This window comes from Chanodichthys erythropterus, chromosome 22, assembly GCF_024489055.1.
Source record: "Chanodichthys erythropterus isolate Z2021 chromosome 22, ASM2448905v1, whole genome shotgun sequence".
NCBI classification, from domain to species: domain Eukaryota; kingdom Metazoa; phylum Chordata; class Actinopteri; order Cypriniformes; family Xenocyprididae; genus Chanodichthys; species Chanodichthys erythropterus.
Genome location: NC_090242.1, coordinates 13,469,728 through 13,493,689, shown reverse-complemented (window position 1 = coordinate 13,493,689; position 23,962 = coordinate 13,469,728). Strand labels below are relative to the sequence as shown.

General features: G+C 44.8%; 2 protein-coding genes across 2 annotated transcripts; both read left to right on the top strand.

Moving 5' to 3' along the window:
• Positions 1-2,573: 2,573 nt before the first annotated feature.
• On the top strand, positions 2,574-3,416 carry LOC137012230 (hydroxycarboxylic acid receptor 2-like). The gene has a single exon (XM_067375365.1). The coding sequence runs from the start codon at positions 2,574-2,576 to the stop codon at positions 3,414-3,416; it is 843 nt and encodes a 280-aa protein (XP_067231466.1).
• A 7,017-nt stretch (positions 3,417-10,433) lies between these two features.
• Positions 10,434-11,270, top strand: LOC137012229 (chemokine XC receptor 1-like). The gene has a single exon (XM_067375364.1). It carries the CDS (start codon positions 10,434-10,436, stop codon positions 11,268-11,270), a length of 837 nt encoding a protein of 278 aa, XP_067231465.1.
• Positions 11,271-23,962: the final 12,692 nt, after the last annotated feature.

The window sequence follows — 23,962 nt, the reverse complement described above, 5'->3', positions numbered from 1 at the left end:
AGGGTCAGCTTTTGCATACCCCCCATTATTTATTGCTCTCTGAAATACTCAGTCTAAAAAATTGCACATCAAGAGATTAATGAGTTGCATTAATTACTGTGCTGTTCAGATTAGACATACAAATATTGAGTATTCAGTCTGCTAAAATAATATTCGGGTGATGCTATTTGCTCCTTTCTTGTATAGAAGCAAACATATAAAAGTATTATGCGGCACACTTGGATACTTCATTCTGACTGCTCAATCACAAGCTTTCAGATTAACATTTTCAATATACTTTTTTTTTTTTTTTTTTTACTTTAAATATGTATTTTATAATGCATGTAACAGTAATGCATTGATATCCTTGTAACAGCTATGAAGTCAAGGAAGATGTTTTTGAAGGTGTTATTATGCTACTAAGTAAAAAAAAAAAAAAAAAAATCATAGTAATTCAGATTGTTTAATCCTATGAGATATTGTTGTGAAAAAACCAGCATAATAATTCCAAAGTGCAATTTGTATGTGTAGCACAAACACATATAAAATGATAAAAGACATTGAACACAACCCAATCATTACAACCAATTGCAAATTTTTTCATAAAAGTGTAATGCATTAATAGTAAAATACCACTAAATATAAAGCATATGGATTTTAAGGCAACATTCTTTTATTACTGTGTAGTGCTTGTTTTGTGTTTGCTAATTGGAGACGATTAATCTCTATCTTCATTATACACACGTTTGTCATTAATGGAACAAACCTGAGATCAGTTAAATCCTATAAGACACTGGTTTATGGGCTCACTTTATCAGCAGTGAACCACTGACATTTTGAAATGGAATCACATAAGGAAGATTTGCTTGCTGAAATCAGTTATACTGAATGCAATGTAAATATATATATACTTCTCTCTTTCTATAGATAAGTGTTAAATGACTATATTTTTTGTGCTGTGGAGAAGAAAAACACAGAGGAGATGAATAACTCTACAGCAAACTTCACCACACCTGAAACATCTACAAACTCCATTTGTTACATGGTTCATCATGACAAGAACAGCAAGTGGATTTGCATTAGAGTTCTTCTTCCTCAATCTCTCTGTTTCTGAGATTGGTAACTGTCTGAATAGTTTGATCAATCTACAGTTATTTTGGTATTCAGGCCTCTCAACATTTAAAAATTGTTTAACAGGACTAACTATCACTTGCCGTCCTGTGTTTCAGTGTCTGATGTGTGTTGAGTGTTACCTGGCAGTGGTTCATCCTGTAACCTTTCTGAAGTTCAAACCTCTCAAATATAGAGTGATCTGCTGCACTGTGGCCTGCAAATCACTCTTGGATCCGGCTTGAGTTAGATGTTTATAGTTTCACATTACATTGTATATCTGTGGTTTCTCTCACTGCAGTTTTTCCTCTTTCTCTCCATCCAATTGTTTTGTCTTGTGGCTGTTCTCAGAGCTCTGAAGCAGTCAGGACCAGGAGAGAGAGGGAGAAAGAGAAATGAAGAAAACAACATGAAGAGAAGAGCGTTTTATCTCATTCTAATAACTACTGCAACCATGGTTATCATATATGTGCCACTTACTCTCACAGCGTTATATACCATTCTGACAAAACTAATTATTCAGGAAGTTTGGTTTTCTTCTGTGATTTTTATGTGCTGGCTGGTTTTCTTTATCTGCACCGGACTGGAAAACTCTCCTGCCTCTTTTCTCCATAAAACTAGCTAATGCTATTATTTTACTCTTCAAATCTAGGGATTAGGGTGTCCACAAATGTACTTACTGTTGAACTTATTTAAGGCAGTTTAGACAGTCACCAATGAAAACCTTCATTGTCCTATTAATAATGTTAATAATTAATTACCAAGCCTCAATTTTCCATCTCATTATTTTTTAAATATTTGGTGCTCAGTGAATACATGTGCAGATATATAAAGATTGTTTGGGAACACTGACTCACCATTGTGTTTTACATGAAAATTATATATAAATATATATTTACCTTTTTTCAGCTTCAAATATTTGCATATCTGATGTTTTATTTGACGTGTATCAGATGAAGTCATGCACATATATTCTTGTAACAGCAGTGAAGTCAGTCTGTAAAACACAGCACAGAGATTTTTACACAACCAGAGAGACTGGACATTCACTCTTCAGGTGATACACTCCTCTCTTTGATTCTTGTTGTTTATACCCTTAATAAGCAAGAGTGTCACTGTGTTTATCTAATAATGCAATGCTACTGAGTGAAATGGGACTGATATTTGTTTCATTGAAGAGAACTAAAAGTTTAAATTAAATTAATTCTAGAGAAATATTATAGAAAATTAGATTTTACAGATGAATGTAGCCTACAAATATCACTTTGCTAAACCATCTATTCTTCATAAGTTAATGATGTTGCTCTATTCAGATTTAAAATGGGAGCATTTATGGACTGAACTGTATACTGTACTTTGGATATACTGAAATGTTTTTTTTGTTTTTTGTTTTTTTTTACAGATCTGGTTCAATTACAGCTCTCTTTGTGTAGATCACCAAATTATTTTTTATGAGCTGCTAAACTTAAAACACAAACCCAGAGATGATTAGCTCAGCGAACTTCACCGCACCCGAATCATCTATAAACTCCACAACTCAATCCTTTGGGCTACTGGAAAGTCTGGAAATCTGTGTGTACAGCATAAATTTCCTGTTTGGTCTTCCTACACACTCCTATGTTATATGGCTCATCATCACAGGAACAGGAAGTGGAGTTGCATCAGAGCTCTTCATCCTCAATCTCTCTTTTTGTGAGATTGCAAACTCTTTGAACTGCTTTTTATTTGTACTTTCAATTTGGTTTTCAAGTCACTTGATCCTAAAATTGCTTTTAATAGGACTCTCTGTCACTGGTCGTCCTCTGTTTCAGTGTCTGATGTGTGTTGAGCGTTACATGGCAGTGGTTCATCCTGTAACCTTTCTGAAGTACAAACCTCTCAGATATAGAGTGATCTGCTGCACTGTGGCCTGGATAATCACTCTTGGATCCTGTTTGGGCTGCCTGATCATATTTTTGTTATCTACCATAACTGTACACGCATGGTTCTTCTTGCTGCAGTTCTTCCTCTTCCTCTCCATTCAGTTGTTCTGCTGTGTGGCTGTTCTCAGAGCTCTGAAGCAGTCAGGACCAGGAGAGAGAGGAAGAGAGCGAGAGGAGGAAAACCACATGAAGAGAAGAGCTTTTTATCTCATTCTAATAACTACTGTGAGCATGGTTATCATATATGTGCCGATGACTATTTCAGCATTATTTAGCAATCTGGCAAAACTCATTATTCAGGAAGTTTGGTCTCCTTCAGTGATTTGTTTTGTGCTGGCTGGTTTTGTGCAACCTGTTCTTTATCTGCATCGGAATGGAAAACTTTTGTGCTTCTACTCACCATAAAACCTTGTGATATTTTACTAACGTTTACTTTTTGATAACTATTATTAAAGGACAGATCGTTTTGAATGACTTTTTGTTTCGTTTTGTTTTATTACAATTTAAAATCGATCTGATCTGTAGATCTTCCTTTAGCGTTCTTTCGACACCACACATTTACATAAGCTTATAAAGCAGCAAAATGAATTATCATCATTTACCTCATACTTTAAACATTAAGTAAACACTGTAACAATAATTTAGTGTCATCTTTTCCATATATTTAGGGTTGCCACAGAAAATGATTGCATTAAACTTGACATCATACCATAACACAAGTTCCCTTTCAAAGGCTACACTCTAAGCTGCGCTTTATTCAGCGCTGTGGGAACGTCTTTAGTCGTGACCAGCTGTGAATATATGTGTAAAACAACGTCAATGAAATTGACCTATATTTATAGCCTTGCGAGACGTCATCGGAATGCGCCATGAGCGAGGCTATAATTAGATGTGCCACCCGTACATCAGCAGGTCTTTTGTCTTCAGAGGCCACTCTGTGAAGTTGTGTGTGAACTTTGTCATAAGCATCTATCATTTCTCTCTTTCCCTCTTGTCAGGAGTTAGATTTGATAGGCAGAGCGCAGAAAAACTTTCTCTCATCTGTTCCTCCTTTCACTCTGCAGTCCAAGTGAAAGTGAACATTCCTTATATTATATATATATATTTTATTATATCATAATATATTGAGAGAAGTATGAGTGAACAAGGCAGACGGTGTGTTCCTCCGTGTTCGCGTCCGATCGCCGAAACGGACACACATCCGTACTGTTTTGTTTGTTTGGGGGAAGAGCACGCTGTCCTTGCGTTGGAAGGCGGCGAGTGCCAGCATTGTGAAATGTTCACAGTTAAGATGCTGCGTGCTCGTCTCTCTTTCTTCCAGGGATCAGCACCCGCATTACAATCGTGGGGCTCGCAAATGGATCTCGCTGACGAACGGGAGACGGGTCCTGCCCTTTCGCCCGATTTGTCACCTGATCCGCGCGTCTCCTCGCGTGATCCTGAAGCGCACTCCGGTGCTTCTTCAGCTCACGCGGGAGACGATGATTCTCTTCTCGAGTTTGCTGCCTCTGAGCGTTCCTCACGTGATGATAAAGCCGTTGAGGAATTACTCGAGGTAGTAACTCGAGCTGTGGCTAGATTACAGCTAGACTGGCCACAGGAAAAAGAGACCCCCAAACCATCTAAGCTTGAGGATAGGTTTTTGTCCGGTGGCAAGGGGGAGGGGCCACAACGCCAGTCTCTCCCCTTCTTTGAGGACCTCCATGACGAGTTATCTAAGTCATGGAAAAAGCCATATACTTCCCGTGTTTTTGTGCCCTCGACGTCGATTTATTCGACTATCGTGGGTGCTGAAGCACGGGGGTATACGATGATGCCACAGGTTGAAGAGACGCTGGCGAGCTATCTCTCGCCTGTGTCAGCATCATCGTTAAAAAAGCCTACCCTCCCCACAAAGCCCTGTAGAACCACCTCAGCGCTTGTGGGAAAAGCTTTCCAAGCTGCAGGTCAGGCTGGTGCTGCGCTGCACACTATGGCAGTGTTACAGGCGTACCAAGCTGACCTGTTGAAGGATCTGAGTGCCGGCACTACCATCACAGAGGAAGCGTTCACTGAGCTTCGTCGAGCCACAGATCTGTCTCTCCGTGCCACCAAGCAAACGGCTCGTGCCATCGGCCGTTCTATGGCTGCTATGGTTAGCACGGAGAGGCACCTGTGGCTAAACCTCACGGGCATCAAAGATAAAGATCGAGTATTCCTTCTTGATGCCCCAGTATCACCTTCTGGCCTGTTCGGAGACTCGGTCAACACAGTCGTGAGCAGGTTTCAGGAGGTGAAAAAATCAGAAGAAGCTTTTGTGAAGTTCCTTCCTCGCCGCACTCAGGGGGAGGGGCCGTCAGCCACCCAGCCCCAACCCGGTCCTTCTAAAAGAGAGGTTCAGAAGCAGAGTGTGGCGAGCCGAGCTCCCCCTCGTAAGGACTGGGGACCGTCTCGCCGCCCTGCACAACCTCCCAGGCAAGACCTCAGGACTATTCTCCAAAAGAAGAAGAAATCCTGATGGTCTTGCGCCCAGCCCTGTGGGGATGGCCCCCCTCGGGACGGGGCGCGTATTATATCTAGAACTCGCCCCTTCTCGACATCTCCACAAAAACCCTCCTTCCCCGCCACCTCTGGTGCTTCGGGGGGCAGCGGTTTCCAGCGAAATGTTAGGTGTTCCGTTAGCTCCTGTAACATATCAGGACACGGAACACCTAGTATCCCCTCAAAAGGAAGTCTCAAAATTAGTGCCCATTTCAGAAAGCCTGGCAGCGTGGAAACTACTGCCAGGGGTTTCCGCGTGGGTTCTAAAGACAGTAGAATTCGGATACAGAATCCAATTTTTCCGTCGTCCTCCGCGTTTCAACGGCGTGGTCTCCACTACCGTGAAGCCGGGGCAAGCGACGTTACTGTCACAAGAGCTGCAAACTCTTCTGGAGAAAGGGGCCATAGAACGTGTTTCCCCTTCACAGAGAGAGTCGGGTTATTACAGCCGATACTTCCTAGTTCCCAAAAAGGACGGGGGGCTGCGTCCAATTTTAGATCTTCGAGGCCTGAACCGTTCAGTCAAAGCTCTCAAGTTCAAAATGTTAACAGTAAAGATGATCGTGTCGCAAATCCAACAGTGCGATTGGTTCGTCACGATCGATCTCAAGGACGCATATTTTCATATCGAAATATTGCCACAACACAGGAGATTCCTGAGGTTCGCTTTCGGGGGCGAAGCTTACCAGTATCGGGTTCTTCCATTCGGCCTAGCCCTATCACCCCGCACATACACAAAATGCATGGATGCAGCACTGGCTCCGTTGCGACTCCAGGGCATTCGCATTTTGAATTATATAGACGACTGGCTAATATTGGCGCAGTCACGAGAGATGGCATTAAAACACAGAGATGTCGTTTTAGCTCATCTAGTTTCTCTGGGGTTGAGACTCAACGAGAAGAAAAGCGTTCTCTGTCCAACCCAGAGAACAACATATTTAGGGGTCATCTGGGATTCGACCACGATGCGGGCACAATTGTCTCCCGCTCGAGTCGAGACCATTCTTCACACCCTGAAAAATGTCAGGCTAGGCCAGGATTGTACTATTCTACAATTTCAGAGAATGTTAGGTCTCATGGCATCAGCGTCCTCGGTAATTCCTATGGGCCTGCTGCATATGAGACCGTTTCAGTTGTGGCTCAAAGCCAGGGGGTTTCATCCAAGGGCCAAACCCCTGAGGCAAATAAGGGTTACGCGCCGCGGGCTTCGTACCCTGTCTGTGTGGCTCAGACCCCGGTTCCTCACCTTGGGTCCCACTCTAGGGGCGCCGTGTCGTCGCAGGTTGCTAACGACGGACGCCTCCCTGACGGGCTGGGGAGCGGTCTTAAGTGGTCGTCCAGCCCAAGGGGAATGGGAGGGCCATCAGCTCGTCTGGCACATCAACTGCCTAGAATTGATGGCTGTATTTCTGGCCCTGAAATACTTCCTCCAGCAGCTGAGAGGCTGTCATGTCCTAGTGCGGATGGACAACACAACAGCAGTCTCTTATGTAAATCGCCAGGGAGGTCTGCGTTCGCGCCATCTCAACAGGATAGCGCGACAGATCTTTCTCTGGGCCCAGGACAAATTCCTGTCACTGAGGGCAGTGTATATTCCTGGGGACCAGAATGTGGGAGCAGATTTACTGTCCAGACAGAAACTACCGAGTGGGGAATGGAAACTTCACCCCGACGTAGTGAAACAGATATGGCTGAGGTTCTACGAGGCAGAGGTGGACCTCTTCGCCTCCCATCAGACAGCGCAATGTCCCCTTTACTTCTCTCTGAGTCACCCAGCCCCCCTAGGTCTGGATGCGATGGCGCATACATGGCCTTCGATGCGCCTGTATGCCTTTCCTCCAGTTGCTCTGCTCCCGGGAGTTCTAGCCAGAGTTCGCCAACAAGGGATTTGCCTCTTATTGATAGCACCGCATTGGCCGAACAGAATATGGTTCTCGGAGATAATGTCTCTTCTCGACGGCTCGCCTTGGGCGATACCGAGCAGGAGGGACCTTCTGTCTCAGGCGCAGGGGACAATATTTCATCCCCGGCCGGAGATGTGGAATCTTCATGTTTGGCCCCTGAGGGGAACCAACTGAGGGACACAGGGCTTTCACCTCAAGTTATCGAGACTATTTTGAATGCTAGAGCTCCCTCTACTAGAGCAAGTTATGCCAACAAATGGGGTGTCTTTGAAAGATGGTGTATTGCACACAATGCAGATCCAGTAAACTGCCAAGTTGCTACAGTTCTGGACTTCCTGCAGGAAAAGTTATCGACAGGTACATGCCCCGCCACTCTCAGGGTTTATGTGGCCGCTCTCTCGGCTTGCCACGCTCTGATCGACGGGGTGCCTTTGGGCAAGCATGTCCTGCTCTCTCGCTTCGTTCGAGGAGCTAGGCGGCTTAAGCCCCCTTCTAGAACCAGGATCCCCTCATGGGACCTAGCTATAGTCCTTGAGGCCCTGGTCGAGACCCCCTTTGAACCGTTAGAGTCAGTTTCTGACAAGCTGTTAACTCTGAAAATGGTTTTTCTTATGGCTATAACTTCTCTGAAAAGAATTGGGGATTTGCAGGCTCTGTCCATTGTGCCATCCTGCTTAGACTTTGCCCCAGGAATGGTGAAAGCGATTTTGCATCCTCATCCTGACTATCTGCCTAAGGTTCCTTTCTCGAACTTGCTTCCGGTCACTCTTGAAGCCTTCTGCCCTCCGCCGTTCACTACGCCGGAGCAGGAGAGACTTCACAGACTGTGTCCAGTCCGTGCTCTTCAGACTTATGTCCACCGCACCAGCCAGTGGCGTAAGTCAGAGCAACTGTTTGTTTGTCATGGCGGCCATAACAGGGGTGCGGCTGCCACGAAACAGACCATGTCACATTGGGTGAGAGATGCTATTGCCCTTGCCTATGAGGCGCGTGGTCACACTTCGCCAACGGGCATCAGGGCTCATTCCACCAGGGGGGTTGCCTCTTCTAGAGCTCTGGCGGGGGGCGCCCCCTTACAAAATGTTTGTGATGCGGCAGGTTGGTCCTCTCCGCACACATTCATAAGGTTTTATAGTTTGGATGTTCATGTTACTCCGGGCTCTCATGTCCTTGAGTCGACATCACAAGCTAGTGTCTGAGATTCTCTGTGCTTTGTGACACACTTCACAGCCAGGGGGTCCGGACACACAGTGCGGCGGCGTGGGTATTCTCGTTCCCACAGCGCTGAATAAAGCGCAGCTTAGAGTGTAGCCTTTGAAAGGGAACGCCCCGGGTTACTTTACTGTAACCCTGTTCCCTGAAAAGGCGGGAACGAGAAGCTGCGCTTCATTGCCGCACTGAGATGTCCCTGGACTGCTCTTCAGACAAAATATCTGCTGATGTACGGGTGGCACATCTAATTATAGCCTCGCTCATGGCGCATTCCGATGACGTCTCGCAAGGCTATAAATATAGGTCAATTTCATTGACGTTGTTTTACACATATATTCACAGCTGGTCACGACTAAAGACGTTCCCACAGCGCTGAATAAAGCGCAGCTTCTCGTTCCCGCCTTTTCAGGGAACAGGGTTACAGTAAAGTAACCCGGGGCGTTTTTATTTCCTCCCTAATTTTTTGCATATCAGGTGTTGAATCAGTGGCACCTGTTGATCAGTGTCAGATGTCCAAATAATTTTTGGGAAGATAAAACAAACAAAACAAAACAAAACAAAACAAAACAAAAACATGTGAATCTTTGATTCCCAGGGAACACAGCCTACTTCATACCTCAAAGAGGGCGTAATTCACACATCGCATTTTTTCAAATTAAAGTAAATAAGGATTCCCTAGTTTTCAAAGTAAATTTAAAATCTGCATCTTTCCCATTGGGTGTTTTATGTGACATGTAACAGATGAAGTCATGCACATATATTCTTGTAACAGCTGTGAAGTCAGTCTACAAAACACAGCACAGAGATTTACACACAACCAGAGAGACTGGACATTCACTCTTCAGGTGACAAAACTTCTCTTTTTGATTCAATTTCTTGTTTTTACTCTCAAAAAGCAACATGGAGCTATTTTTTTTAACCGCATGACTGATGTTCTTTATTACGGGCAGTAATGCGTCTATCCAATAATGTCCAAGGGTTTTGAATGGTTTGAATGGTTTAAGGGGTTGCCTTAAAATGAAAATGCCTAAATTTCAAAAAAGTAAAAATGTAGCAGAAGTCACAGCATGAGTGAAAAACCTTCATTGTCCTATTAATAATATGAGTGGTTGCTATTAGTTTGTTTTTCCAATAAATCAATTTCACATTTTGTATAATATGAAAATTATGTTTTCAAATTCAGGGTCACTTGACAATTGTGTAACATATAGCTTTGATTTTGTTTATTTATTTATTTATTTATTTTTTACTTTAAATATTTGCACATCTGATGTTTTATGTAATGTGTAGCAGATGAAGTCATGCACATATTCTTGTTGCAGGTGTGAACTAAAAACACAGCACAGAGATTTATTCACATCCAGAGAGACTGGACATTCATTCTTCAGGTGACAAACTTCTCTCTTTGATTCTTCTTATTTACGCCCGCAACAGTGTCAACGCTTTATCCAATAATGTCCAAAGATTTGGGATGGTGTTAATGCTTTATCTATTGGGTAAAATAGGACTGAGATTTGTTTCAGAGAAATAACAGTTTAAATTAAATTCACTTAAATATTATAGAAAATGAGATTTTGCACATGAATGTAGCCTGTATATATTACTTTGTTAAACAATTTATTCTTTGTCATTTAATGATGTTGTTGTATTCAGATTTAAATTGGGAACATTTACAGACTGAACTGTATAATATGAATATACTAAATGTTTACAGATTACTACTCTCTTTGCGTAGATCACAAAATAAGTTTTTATGAGTCGCTAAACTTAAAAGACAAACACAGAGATGAATAACTCGGTGAACTTCACCGCACCCGAAGCATCTGTAAACTCCACAACTCAATCCATTGGGCTACTGGAAAGTCTGGAAATCTGTGCGTACATCATCAATTTCCTGGTTGGTGTTCCTACACACTCCTATGTTATATGGCTCATCCTTACAGGAACAGGAAGCGGAGTTGCATCAGAGTTCTTCAACCTCAATCTCTCCATTTGCGAGATTGGAAACTCTTTGAACTGTTTGCTCTCTGTACTTTCAAATTGGTTTTCAAGTGTCTTTACACTGCTTTTCTTTTTAATGGGACTCTCTGTCACTGGTCGTCCTCTGTTTCAGTGTCTGATGTGTGTTGAGCGTTACATGGCAGTGGTTCATCCTGTAACCTTTCTGAAGTACAAACCTCTCAGATATAGAGTGATCTGCTGTACCGTGGTCTGGATAATCACTTTTGGTTCCTGTTTGTGGTCCATGTTGTTTTTTGTTTCAATCGATGCACAAACATGGTTAATCTCGATGCAGTTCCTCCTTTTCCTCTCCATCCAGTTGTTTTGTCTTGTAGCTGTTCTCAGAGCTCTGAAGCAGTCAGGACCAGGAGAGAGAGGAAGAGAGAGGGAAGTGGAAAACCACATGAAGAGAAGAGCGTTTTATCTCATTTTAATAACAACAGCGAACATTGTTATCATATATGTGCCGATGACTATTTCAGCATTATTTATCAGTCTGACAAAACTCAATATTCAGGAAGTTTGGTCTCCTTCAGTGATTTGTTTTGTGCTGGCTGGTTTTGTACAGCCTGTTCTTTATCTGCATCGGAATGGAAAACTTTTTTGCATCTGTTCTCCATAAAACCTTGTGATATTTTACTAACTTTTACTTTTTGATAACTTTTAATATTTGATGGGACAGTTATGAATTACTTTTTTTTTGTATCGTTTTGTTGTCACATTTTAAAGGCTAACTGAAGTACCTTGAAACACGCAGCATTATTCAGTGCGTTGATGTATGTTCTGCTGAAACAGGAGGACAGGGTGTGACATATCGAGCAGCTCCTCCCCCTTTTTTATAACAGCCAATAGCGTTTTGTTTATATCAGAGCCGTTGAGCTCGAAAAAGCAGCATTTCACAGCTTATGACAGGCACGATCTAATAGATTCCTCCTTTAGAGTTAACATGAAACTGTAACTAAAGTAAAACAGTGAACATAATCATGCTGAGAATGTGTAGTTTGAAAAGTGTCCACATCGGTGTTATCTCTACTTGTCAGTCCGTCTAAAGCCTTTCTCCTCCTAACCTACTCCATGTCGCTTTAAAATACAGCATTCTGTGCAGAATTCAAATGGGTCTGATACGCTTTGTGGTGACACACTGACTCGTGCATAAGATCCGCTCTGTGCTATCATGTCTCTGGACCGGAGCAGGCTATGTTCACGCCAATGGAAAGCTTTTTTACACTGTCTGAATCATTTCATATCCCCTATATAGTGCACATGTGCCATTCACCATATATAAAATAGTAACTGTGTGAACAAGAGACAGATTTCAATTACAGCTTCAGCGTCTATTTATAGTGTAGATGGCGGGACACCCTCAGATTCTAGAGAGCATTTGATTGGACAGGAAATCTGATGAGAAGCTGAAGTGCAGAGTGATATCATCTTCTAAATGCAAATTTTCTCATTGTTTTGGAGCACACTAGCTTAGATTATTTTATAGCTGACATTTTCACAACCAAACCTCAAAAACAGCATACAAACAAACAAACAAACATACAAAAATGTAATAAAATGGTTATGTGTGATAAAACGGGTCTAAATTTTTATTCCCATCTGGTCTGTTTGGTCAAATTACTATGCACGCGCTGTAATGCTTTACCCGGATATGTAAGGGATAATCCAACGCTAGCTGTGAAATAAACAATTTTATGCTTTGGGCAAGTTCAAGTCCCGGCTCATGGACTTTTCCTGGTCCCACCACCTTCTCCCTCTTACACTTTGCTTCCTGTCTACATACTGTCCTATCTCAATAAAAGGCAAAAACAGAAAGAAAAAAAAAAAAAAAAAACATCCACCCACAGAATAGAATCAGCATCTTTTAAGCCAATACAGAAACATATCTCATCATATGGGGATCTAATATTTATCAAACTGGCTCGGTCTTGCACTTACCAATGGCGTTGTGGACAGTGTGCTGACGTGTCCCAGTTGCGTACAAAAAGTCCTAGGTTCAAGTCCAAATTTGTGAAATTTTCTGGATTCCATCTGCTTTCTCTCACCAGTTTTGATTCCTGTCAACATATTTAATATCATAATAAATGGCAAAAAGGCAAAAAATGAAAATTTTTTGAAGTCCATCCACACAGGATAGAATCTACATCTTTTAAGTCAGTGCGTCAATATATTTGCGACGTATATATTTTCCGTCGAATTCTGTTCTGTGAGTTTTATTGCTTTATTGCAGGGCGCTTGATCTCAGTTTTTGTCTAGCAGGAAAATCAAGTCTTACATCTTAAAAACCTTTCTTTCTGATTTTACTTGTGCACATCATGCCGCCACAAATTTAGTGCAATTCACATTTCATATCTTTCAAATTATTGTAAATACACAAGCTTATATCACATTTTATCACGTATCACAAGCTTTCATATTAATCTTTTTCCATATAGAACAATTACTGAATTTGTTTTTGTTTCTTTCTGTCTGGGTGTTTATATGGTTGTTGTAAACTGATGTTTGTTTGATTATCCAATAAAACACTCCAACAATGACAATGTCCCCTTTTCCACATTGAGGGTTGACACAAATATATTTGCATAACACTTCACAACTTATCATAACACAGATGTTTAAAGTACTTTGATTGATTGATGATTGCCACCTGCTAACCAGTTTCAGATGTATAAAGATTGTTCCCTTTCGTGGGAACTATCGACGCTGCGTGAAACGCATTGGGAACCTTCTGCGTGATATCGTCATTGAAGCACTCCTGTATCCAACCAATCGTGTAACGAGACGTCAGAGGCGGGTGACGTCACGGACCAGGAAACTATAAAGCATGCCCGGATGCAGAGAACGCTAGCTTCTGTTATCTTCAGCAAGCACTCTATGTTATCCCGTGTGTCTTATTTATTGTTGTCTGTCCATATATATATATATATATTTCTCTGGTCTCACTCTTCGTCTGAGGACAAGAGTTGCAGCAACAAGTGTGTGTGTTTAAGATCGCTGTTGTGCGTCTTATTGTTTGTCATTCTCTCTCTCTCTCTCTTTGTCTGAGGACAAGAGTTGCAGTATAAACATACATACATACACACCCATAAGACACAAATATATAAGAAATGGCAGATGAAAGCAGCAAGCGATTCAGGAAGTGTGTGCATCCCTGTACTCGCTTTATCCCTGACGGGGATACACACGATATGTGTGTTATTTGCCTGGGGGTTGAGCACGCGCAGGCAGCTCTCGAGGGAGCTGTCTGCGTGCATTGTGAGAGGCTCACCCTCAGAGTGCTGCGATCTCGCCGGGCACTCTTTGATAAAGCGGAGGGTGCCTCGGTTGGTGTTCCCCGCGGATCGGGTCCCGCTGCTGCCGAGGCAGAGCGAAGGCTCCATTCGTGGGGTTCACAAATGGATCTGGCAGCGGGGGTTGAGACGGGCTTCGCCCTATCTCTCCCTTTAGCTGCCAGACCCACTGTCTCTCCTGCCGTGGTGGAAGCACGCCCAGCGGTTTCTTCCCCTTTGGGGAGAGACATCGGCACTTCATCTGTCTTCATCTGAGGATGTTGACGTGATGAGTGTCGAAGCAGCGGATGAGGAACCGCCATCCTCTTCCTCTGCAGATGAGGAGCTCATGGAGGTAGTGGCCAGAGCTGTTGCCAAATTAAATATTAGCTGGCCAGAAGCAGAGCGGGGAGATGTAAAACCCAAAAGCAAACTCGATGAGCGCTTTCTCCCCGCGCGGTCATTACCTCCACGTCGGTGCTTGCCGTTCTTTCCAGATCTACACACTGAGGTGTCTAGATCTTGGAACAGACCGGTTCAGCATAGAGTGTTCAGCCCCCAGACCTCGGTCTATAGTAATATCGTGGGGCTGAAACAGTGTGGCTATGCGGCGATGCCCCGGGTTGAAGAGACGCTCGCGGGCTATCTCTCACCCGAGTCGGCGTCGTCCCTAAAAGCACCGACGTTGCCCACCAAGCCCCTTAAGACTACATCTAACTTGGTGGGCAAAGCTTATGCGGCAGCAGGGCAGGCAGCAGCGTGTCTTCACACCATGGCGCTGCTGCAAGCTTATCAAGCTGAAGTGCTGGGGGAAATAGATACCAGCGGGGAGGCCACATTTGAGTGCATCCAGGAACTGCGCATGGCGACAGACCTGGCTCTCCGTGCCACCAAGGAGACGGCTAAGGAAGTGGGCCGTTCTATGGCAGCCCTGGTGGCCACGGAGAGGCACTTGTGGCTGAACCTCTCCGACATAAGGGACAGAGATAAGTCTGCCCTTATGGACGCGCCGCTGTCTCCTGCGGGCCTCTTCGGTGACGCAGTCACAACTGTCGTCGAGAGGTTCCAGGAGACCAAGAAACAATCTGCGGCGTTTCAGAGGTTCCTCCCCCGCCGGTCTAAAATCCCGGGAGCAGTCTCAGCCCGCAACGAGCTCCTCAGCGCACCACAGAGCGCAGCAAAAGATCAGTGTGGCCACCCGTGCTCCCCCACGTAGATTCTGGGGACAGGGGCGGGCTGCACAGAAGCCTTCTCAGCCCAAGACCGACCTGCGGGCTGTCATTGTGGCGCGGAAGGCTTCTAAAAAGCGGTCCTGATATCTGTGGGTCAGGACCCAGGAGGGCGGCCCCCTTCTGGAGGAAGCGTGGTGTTGAAACACCTGGCACCCGCTTCCATCCAGCGCCCTCCGGGGACCACGCTATCTTCACCATCCAGTGTGCGTCGGGTCCCCACCAATCCTCCGAGGAGGGTTGGCCTGCACTTGATTCGGCCGACTTCTGCCGGCACGCCGTTTCAGAGCGCCGAGCCAAGTGCTCAAAAAACACCAGAGGCCAGTCTCGAGAGACTGGTTCCCTTAGTAGATTTTCTGGAAGAATGGAAAACTCTACCGAATATATCAAATTGGGTGCTGCTCATGATAGAAAAGGGGTACAGAATTCAGTTCGGGTCTCGCCCGCCCAGATTCAATGGGGTCCTTCCCACAGTGGTGACCCCCGAGCAGTCTCTGGTTATGGAACAGGAAGTTATGACACTTTTGCAAAAAGGAGCTATAGAAAGGGTTCCTCCTCCCAGCAAGCTGTCAGGCTTTTACAGCCGCTACTTCATAGTTCCAAAGAAGGATGGGGGACTTCGTCCTATCATAGATTTACGGGTGTTAAATCAGTCTGTACAAAAACTGAAATTCAAGATGCTTACACTCAAACAGATCATTCCCCAAATCAGGTCCGAGGACTGGTTTGTGACGATAGACTTGAAAGATGCATACTTTCATGTGTCCATCCATCCTTCTCATTGGAAGTTCCTCAGGTTTGCTTTCGGGGGCGAAGCTTACCAGTACAAGGTTCTTCCGTTTGGCCTATCATTATCACCCCGCACATTCACGAAGTGCGTGGATGCAGCCCTGGCTCCTTTGAGACTCCAGGGCATTCGCATACTGAATTACATCGACGATTGGTTGATTCTAGCTCGCTCAGAGCAACAAGCAGTTCAACATCGAGATGTTGTTCTGTCTCACATGAAAAGGCTTGGGCTGAGGCTCAATGCCAAGAAGAGTGTGCTGATACCGGCTCAGACCACCAATTATCTAGGTGTTATGTGGGAATCCACAACAATGCGGGCACGTCTGACTCCTGCCCGTGTGAGCTCTGTTCTGTCAGCCGTAAAAGGGGTGAAGTTAGGCCAGTCTCTCACTGTGAAACAGTTTCAGAAACTGTTGGGTCTAATGGCAGCTGCGTCCAACATAATTCCTTTTGGCCTCCTGCATATGAGACCCCTACAGTGGTGGCTCAGGACCAGGGGGTTTTCCCCGAGGGGGAACCCTTTTCGAATGATCAAAGTCACACGGCGATGCCTTCGTGCTCTAGCCGTGTGGAAAGACCCCTGGTTCCTGTCCCAGGGTCCCGTGTTGGGAGCCTCTGGTCGTCGCGCAATGCTTACGACAGACGCTTCCCTCACGGGCTGGGGTCGCTCAGCTCAGGGTCTTTGGGAGGACCATCAACTCTCCTGGCATATAAATCGGCTGGAGATGATGGCGGTGCTTCTAGCACTAAAACACTTTCTCCCAGACCTGAGAGACCATCATGTGCTGGTCCGCACAGACAATATGTCAGTGGTCTCTTATATAAACCATCAGGGGGGTCTACGGTCTCGCCAACTAAATTACTTGGCCCGTCGGATCCTCCTGTGGTCTCAGGGGATGCTGCTTTCGTTGAAGGCAGCCTATATCCCCGGGAGTCAGAATGTGGGGGCAGACGCCCTGTCGAGGCAGGGGCCGAGGCCCGGGGAGTGGAGACTCCATCCAGAAGTGGTGGGTCTCATTTGGAAAAACTATGGTCAAGCACAAGTAGACCTGTTTGCTTCGGGAGAGTCAACCCAGTGTCCGCTCTGGTACTCCCTCACGCATCCAGCACCCCTGGGTCTGGATGCCATGGTACAGACGTGGCCGAGGCATATGGTTCTCGGACTTGGTGTCCATGATAGACGGCGCTCCGATGGAGCTCCCCTTGAGACGGGATCTTCTATCTCAGGCGGGCGGTGCGATAATACATCCCCGCCCAGAACTATGGAAACTATGGGCCTGGCCTCTGAGGGGGACAGGTTCATAGAGGCTGGTCTCTCATCTGAGGTTGTTGAGACCATACTTAGCTCCAGGGCTCCCTCCACGAGGAAGCTTTACTCTTATAAGTGGAATCTATTCTCTACCTGGTGTAGACAACATGAAACGGACCCTGCCCGTGCTCCTATCAGCTTTGTGCTATCTTTTCTCCAAGAAAAATTCTCGGAGGGCTTATCCTATTCAACCTTGAAGGTTTATGTTGCGGCTATATCAGCCTATCATGTTGGGGGGGATTCCTCGGTCGGTCGAGACCCCCTCGTGTCACGCTTCCTCCGTGGTACACTGAGGCTGAGGCCTCCAGTGCGCACAAGGACCCCGGTCTGGGACTTATCAGTGGTTCTACGTGGGTTAGCTGAGGCTCCCTTTGAACCACTGGAGGAGGTGTCTGCAAAGTTTCTGACTTTAAAGACGATATTTTTACTTGCTATTACTTCTCTAAAAAGAATTGGAGATCTTCAGGCCCTTTCAGTGGCCCCCTCATATCTGGAGTTCGCTCCTGGAATGGTGAGAGCATTTCTTCATGCTAGACCTGGCTATGTGCCTAAGGTCCCCACCAATGTCCCGGGTCCCATTGTGCTTCAAGCTTTTCATCCTCCTCCTTTTATATCCTCGGATCAGGAAAAACTAAATCTGCTTTGCCCAGTGAGGGCTTTGGACGCTTATGTCCACAGAGCCGCCCTGTGGCGTAAAACAGAGCAATTGTTCGTCTGTTACGGTTCTCCTAATAAAGGTGGACCGGCGTCCAAGCAGAGGATGAGCAAGTGGGTGGTTGAGGCCATCTCACTTGCATATAAAGCGGTTGGACAGTCCTCTCCTTTTAACGTCCGCGCTCATTCCACAAGGGGTATGGCAGCATCAAGAGCTTTGATGTCTGGCGTCTCTATGAGTGACGTTTGTGATGCAGCTGGATGGTCAAACCAGCACACATTTATCAAATATTATAACCTTGATGTAGGCTCCACTCCGGGGTCCTCCGTACTGTCGAGCTAACATAACAAGCATTTGAAGTACGGCACAGTTGGGATTGCGTTCCCAATGCGTTTCTCGCAGCGTCGATAGTTCCCACGAAAGGGAACGTCTCGGGTTACGGATGTAACCCTGGTTCCCTGAGTAAGGGAACGAGACGCTGCGTCTCTCGCCGTACCCCTGCATGCTTGCGAGTGCTTGCTTCAGATTTTCCACAGAAGCTAGCGTTCTCTGCATCCGGGCATGCTTTATAGTTTCCTGGTCCGTGACGTCACCCGCCTCTGACGTCTCGTTACACGATTGGTTGGATACAGGAGTGCTTCAATGACGATATCACGCAGAAGGTTCCCAATGCGTTTCACGCAGTGTCTCGTTCCCTTACTCAGGGAACCAGGGTTACATCCGTAACCCGAGACGTTTTTATGACACTGAATATTCATAGTTCTAGTGTTGTTTTTTTATTTGAAAGGTTTGATTGACCTTTGACTGATTTTTCTCATAAGTCTGATTCACACAGAACACACATACTTGCAAATGTGTCCCTCGAACTGTGTTTGGACAAAAGCATCTGCTAAATTTAAAACAATAATCCAGATAGTATGAGAAGTTAATGGTCAGCTGTTTAATATATTGTTTTAAATTAAAGGCAGTATTTCTCTAAATGTTTGCTTGTACATCATACCTCAAAGAGGACGCAATTCACATATCACATTTTTTCAAAATAATGTAAATAAGATATCCCAAGTAAGGTATTTAAAATATTCATCTTTCATATCTGGTGTTTTATGTGACATGTAACAGATGAAATAATGTACATTGTAACAGCTGTGAATTCAGACTACAAAACAGCACAGAGATTTACACACATCCAGAGAGACTGGACATTCACTCTTCAGATGATATAATTCCTATATTTAATTCAATTTCTTGTTTTTACTCTCAGTAAGCAACAAGGAGCTATTTTTATAACTGTGTGGCTGATGTTCTTTATTACGAGCAGTAATGTGTCTATTCGATAATATCCAAAAGTTTTGAGGACAAGTTTAACAGAACAGAAGTAGCAATTTAACTGATAATAATACAAGGCAAACACAAAAGTAAGAAAAAATATATTTTGAAATATATTTTGCATGCAAGTCTATGAAAGTACTAAACTGATAGTATTTTAATGTAATTTAATAATGTTGTGCTCAGTTTTAAACAGGAAATTTTGTAAAATATTAGACATTTAGATGTGCTGACTATGTATTTATCTCTGGATTACCAGATCCTGATTGGTCGATCATGCCATCTCCGGTCAGATATTTATCTCCGGTCATGACATTGATTTTTTTTTTTTTAAATTATTGTTATTATTATTTCATATCTTTCTTGAGGTTCACTTATAATATTTGATTTTTTTATACAAAAAAAAAAAGAAAAAAAAAAAAGATTATTTTCATGTCAACCCTTTTAAGGGTTGTCAGTAAATGGTCACTATTATGATTGGCTTATGTCATTGCATTAGAAACAGTATCATGCTCACTTGTTATTGTACATCCAAAAAATATGGGTTTACAGACAAAGCATTATGAAATAATTTATACGGTTTGTGCTACAGCTGCTCTCAGACCTAATACAGATGGCTGCCATTGCAGATATGCTCATAGAATATAAACCTAACAGATCAGTCAGATCATCAGGATCACTTAGAAATACCCAGGGTTAACTCAAAGCAAGGAGAGTCTGCTTTTAGCTGTTATGCCAGCCGCTGCTGGAGCCAGCATCCAGAAGAGATCAGGTGTGCTCCAACAGTAGCCACATTCAAATCCAGACTCAAAACACATCTTTTTATATGCATTTGCAGATTGAGCACTATGTGATGTCTGAACTGTTTGCATTTTATTTATTATACGTATTATCTTTTATTTCTATTTCTGATTTTTAATGCATTTTAAATATTGATGTCTGGTTGAAAGAGCTGGGAGAATTAGGAAGGAAATTTGAGCTGTGGTGCATGGTTAAGATATCTCTGGATTACAGTCAGGACACTTTCCAAAGGGGAAATTTCCAAAGAGGAAATTTGAACTGCGTTGCATAGATAAGATATCTCTGGAAGGGGGATTAGGGATCTGTGGCGAAGTTTAAGGTGTCTTGGCAAAAGGGGAGATTGAAACTTTGTTTGTCAGTCAGTTTTCTCAGTTTGTCAGGTTGCTAGACAGCGGTCCTGTCGTGTGAGGTTTAGATGCACTCTGACGGACAACAACAACAACAAAAACAAACTCCCTAAGACTTCCTAGCTCTGCAATCCAGATAGCAAAATTCTCTGTTTTTACTGTTATTCCTTATGTTTTATTTTTATTCTTCTTCTTTATGTAAAGCACTTTGAATTAATTACTGCCTTGCCTTGCCATGCCTTGCTTCATCTTTCAACAATAGTTTCTTTTTCAATCTCTCCTTTACAGTGTGCTTCGTTTACAAAATAAAATGCTCCGAAGAAACATATTATGCTCCAATGCGATCCATGATGCCATTAACATAAACCATCCACTGGTTTCCGATGCTGGGATCTCTGTACATAGTCAGTTTAAACTGGACGTGTCAAAGTGAACATTCTTTTACTCTTCCATTTGTCCTGTTCTTGACAGACTCAAGTGTGTGGATTATGTCAGAAACGGAATGCACATCTGTATACTGTATCGAGTATAAGCAGCAAACTTTTACCATATTCATTTACTGCATTATTTTAATAATGCTGCAGTCTTTGTCTAGTTGCTAGTTCCCTTTCGTGGGAACTATCGACGCTACGTCAGTGACGTGATGGGAATCCTCTGCATTTTTGTGTTCGTGAAGCACTATTGTATCCAACCAATGAGAGAACGTGACATCAGAGGCGGGCGACGTCGCGGACCGGAACCTATAAAGCATGCCCAGAAACATAGAACGCTAGCTTCTGTTGTCTTCAGTAAGCGCTATTTGTATCTTGTCTGTCTTATTTACTGTTGTCTGTCTACCATCTCGCCAGAAAGTGATCTCTTTGTCTGAGGACAAGAGTTTCCAAACAAGTGAAATAAGACACATAATAGACATATATATATATATAAAATGACGGAGAAAGGCCAGCGTTTCTGGGTGGTGATGAGGGACCGTCATCCTCATCTCCAGCCCATGAGGAGCTTATGGAGGTAGTGACCCGGGCAGTAGAAAAACTGAAAATAAGCTGGCCCGCGGAGGAGAGCGTTCCAAAAATAAAAAGCAAGTTAGATGAACGCTTCCTCCCAGATAGGTCACTACCCCAGCATCGGGGACTGCCGTTCTTTCCCGACCTCCACACCGAGGTGTCGAGGTCGTGGAATAGACCCGTGCAGTACCGTATCTTCAGCCCACAAATGACAATGTATAGTAATATCACGGGGCTGAAGCAACACGGTTATGGGGCGATGCCTCGGGTTGAGGAGACGCTTGCGAGCTATCTCTCGCCCGAGTCTGCATCGTCCCTGAAATCCCCGACGTTGCCCACCAAACCACTAAAACAAACATCAAGTTTGGTGGGCAAGGCTTATTCGGCAGCGGGTCAGGCTGCGGCATGTCTGCACACAATGTCTATACTGCAGGCATACCAAGCTGATCTGCTGGGGGAGATTGAGGAGACTGGGGAAGCTACTTTTGAAACAATTCAGGAGTTGAGAAAAGCCGCAGATTTAGCTCTCCGTGCCACCAAGGAGATGGCCAAGTCAGTAGGCCGTTCTATGGCAGCCATGGTGGCCACGGAGAGACATCTGTGGCTCAATCTTGCAGATATTAAGGATAAAGATAAACATATCCTTATGGATGCGCCGCTTACCTCCGAGGGCCTGTTCGGTGACGCAGTTGCTACTGTCGTCGACAGGTTCGAGGAGGCGAAAAAACAGAAGGCGGCGTTCCAAAGATTCCTTCCCCGGAAATCTCATCCCCCTGAGGCTGCTGGGCGGGAGCAGCCTCAGCCGATAGCCGGCTCCTCAGGATACAGGTCCCAGCAGAAAGCTAGTGTGGCCGCCCGTGCTCCCCCGCGGAAAGCTTGGGGACCGGTGCCCGCTGCACAGCAGAAGCCTTCCGGGGGTAGGGCTTCCCAAAAGAAATCCTGACGGTCATGGGTCAGGGTTTCTGAGGGCAGTCCCCTCCGAAGGGGTTCGACGATTAACATCTATCGTTCCCCATCGGTGCCCTCAGGGGGCTGTTCTGCCAACCCTGCCACCCAGTGTGCGACAGGGCGCAGCAGTCCCCGTCGATCCGGTGCGCCGTGCCAGATAAACGAGCCAAGTGCTCAAAAAACACCAGAGACCAGTCTCGAGAGGCTGGTTCCCTTAGTAGAATTTTTGGGGGAATGGAAACTTCTTCCGAATATTTCGAAATGGGTGCTGCTCATGGTAGAACAGGGTTACAGAATTCAGTTCGGTTCTCGTCCGCCCAGGTTCAGTGGAGTGATTCACACAGTGGTAGCTCCAGAGCAGTCTCTGGTAATGGAACAGGAGGTTACGACGCTTTTGCAAAAAGGGGCTATAGAACGGGTTCCCTCTCCCAGCAAAATGTCGGGCTTTTACAGCCGCTACTTCATTGTTCCAAAGAAGGATGGGGGGTTGCGTCCGATCATAGATCTTCGTATACTAAATCGATCTGTAAAGAAGTTGAAGTTCAAGATGCTTACACTCAAACAGATTATTCCACAGATCAGATCCGAGGAATGGTTTGTGGCGATAGATCTAAAGGACGCATATTTTCACATTTCCATCCATCCTTCTCACAGGAAGTTCTTCAGGTTTGCTTTCGGGGGCGAAGCATACCAATACAATGTTCTTCCCTTCGGCCTATCACTATCACCCCGCACGTTCACGAAGTGCGTGGATGCAGCCTTGACTCCGCTGAGACTCCAGGGCATCCGCGTGCTGAACTATATCGACGATTGGTTGATTTTAGCTCAAACAGAACGTCTGGCAGCTCAACATCGAGATGTTGTGTTGTCGCACATGAAGAAGCTTGGGCTGAGGCTCAACGCCAAGAAAAGTGTGCTGGTTCCGAGTCAGGTTGCCAACTATCTTGGGGTAATTTGGGATTCCATCACGATGAGGGCGCAATTGACTGCTCCCGGGAGTTCTGGACAAAGTCCGTCAGGAAGGGGTAGACCTGATATTGGTGGCTCCTTTCTGGCCAACAAGAATATGGTTTGCGGTCCTAGTATCGCTTCTTCACGGCTCTCCTCTGGAGCTTCCAGTCAGACAGGATCTCCTGTCCCAAGCGGGCGGCATGTTTTTACATCCCGTCCAGAAATGTGGAAACTGTGGGCCTGGCCCCTGAGGGTCCAATCATCTGTCAGCTATGTGCTTCAATTCCTCCAAGAAAAGCTTTCAGAAGGCTTAACTCAATCCACATTAAAAGTGTATGTGGCTGCGATTTCAGCCTATCATGTTCCTATGGGTGGTGTCTCGGTAGGTCGAGACCCCTTAGTTGTTCGCTTCCTTCGTGGCGCACTGAGGCTGAGGCCTTCAGTATGCCCAAAATCTCTAACCTGGGACTTAGCCATCGTGTTACAAGGGTTGGCTGAGGCGCCCTTTGAACCTTTGGAAGATGTGTCAGATAAAATGCTCACATTGAAGACTGTGTTTTTACTGGCCATCTCATCCTTGAAAAGGATAGGTGACCTTCAAGCTCTTTCGGTTTCACCATCATGTTTAGAGTTTGCACCAGGGATGGTTAAGGCCTTTCTACATACAAGGCCTGGTTACATTC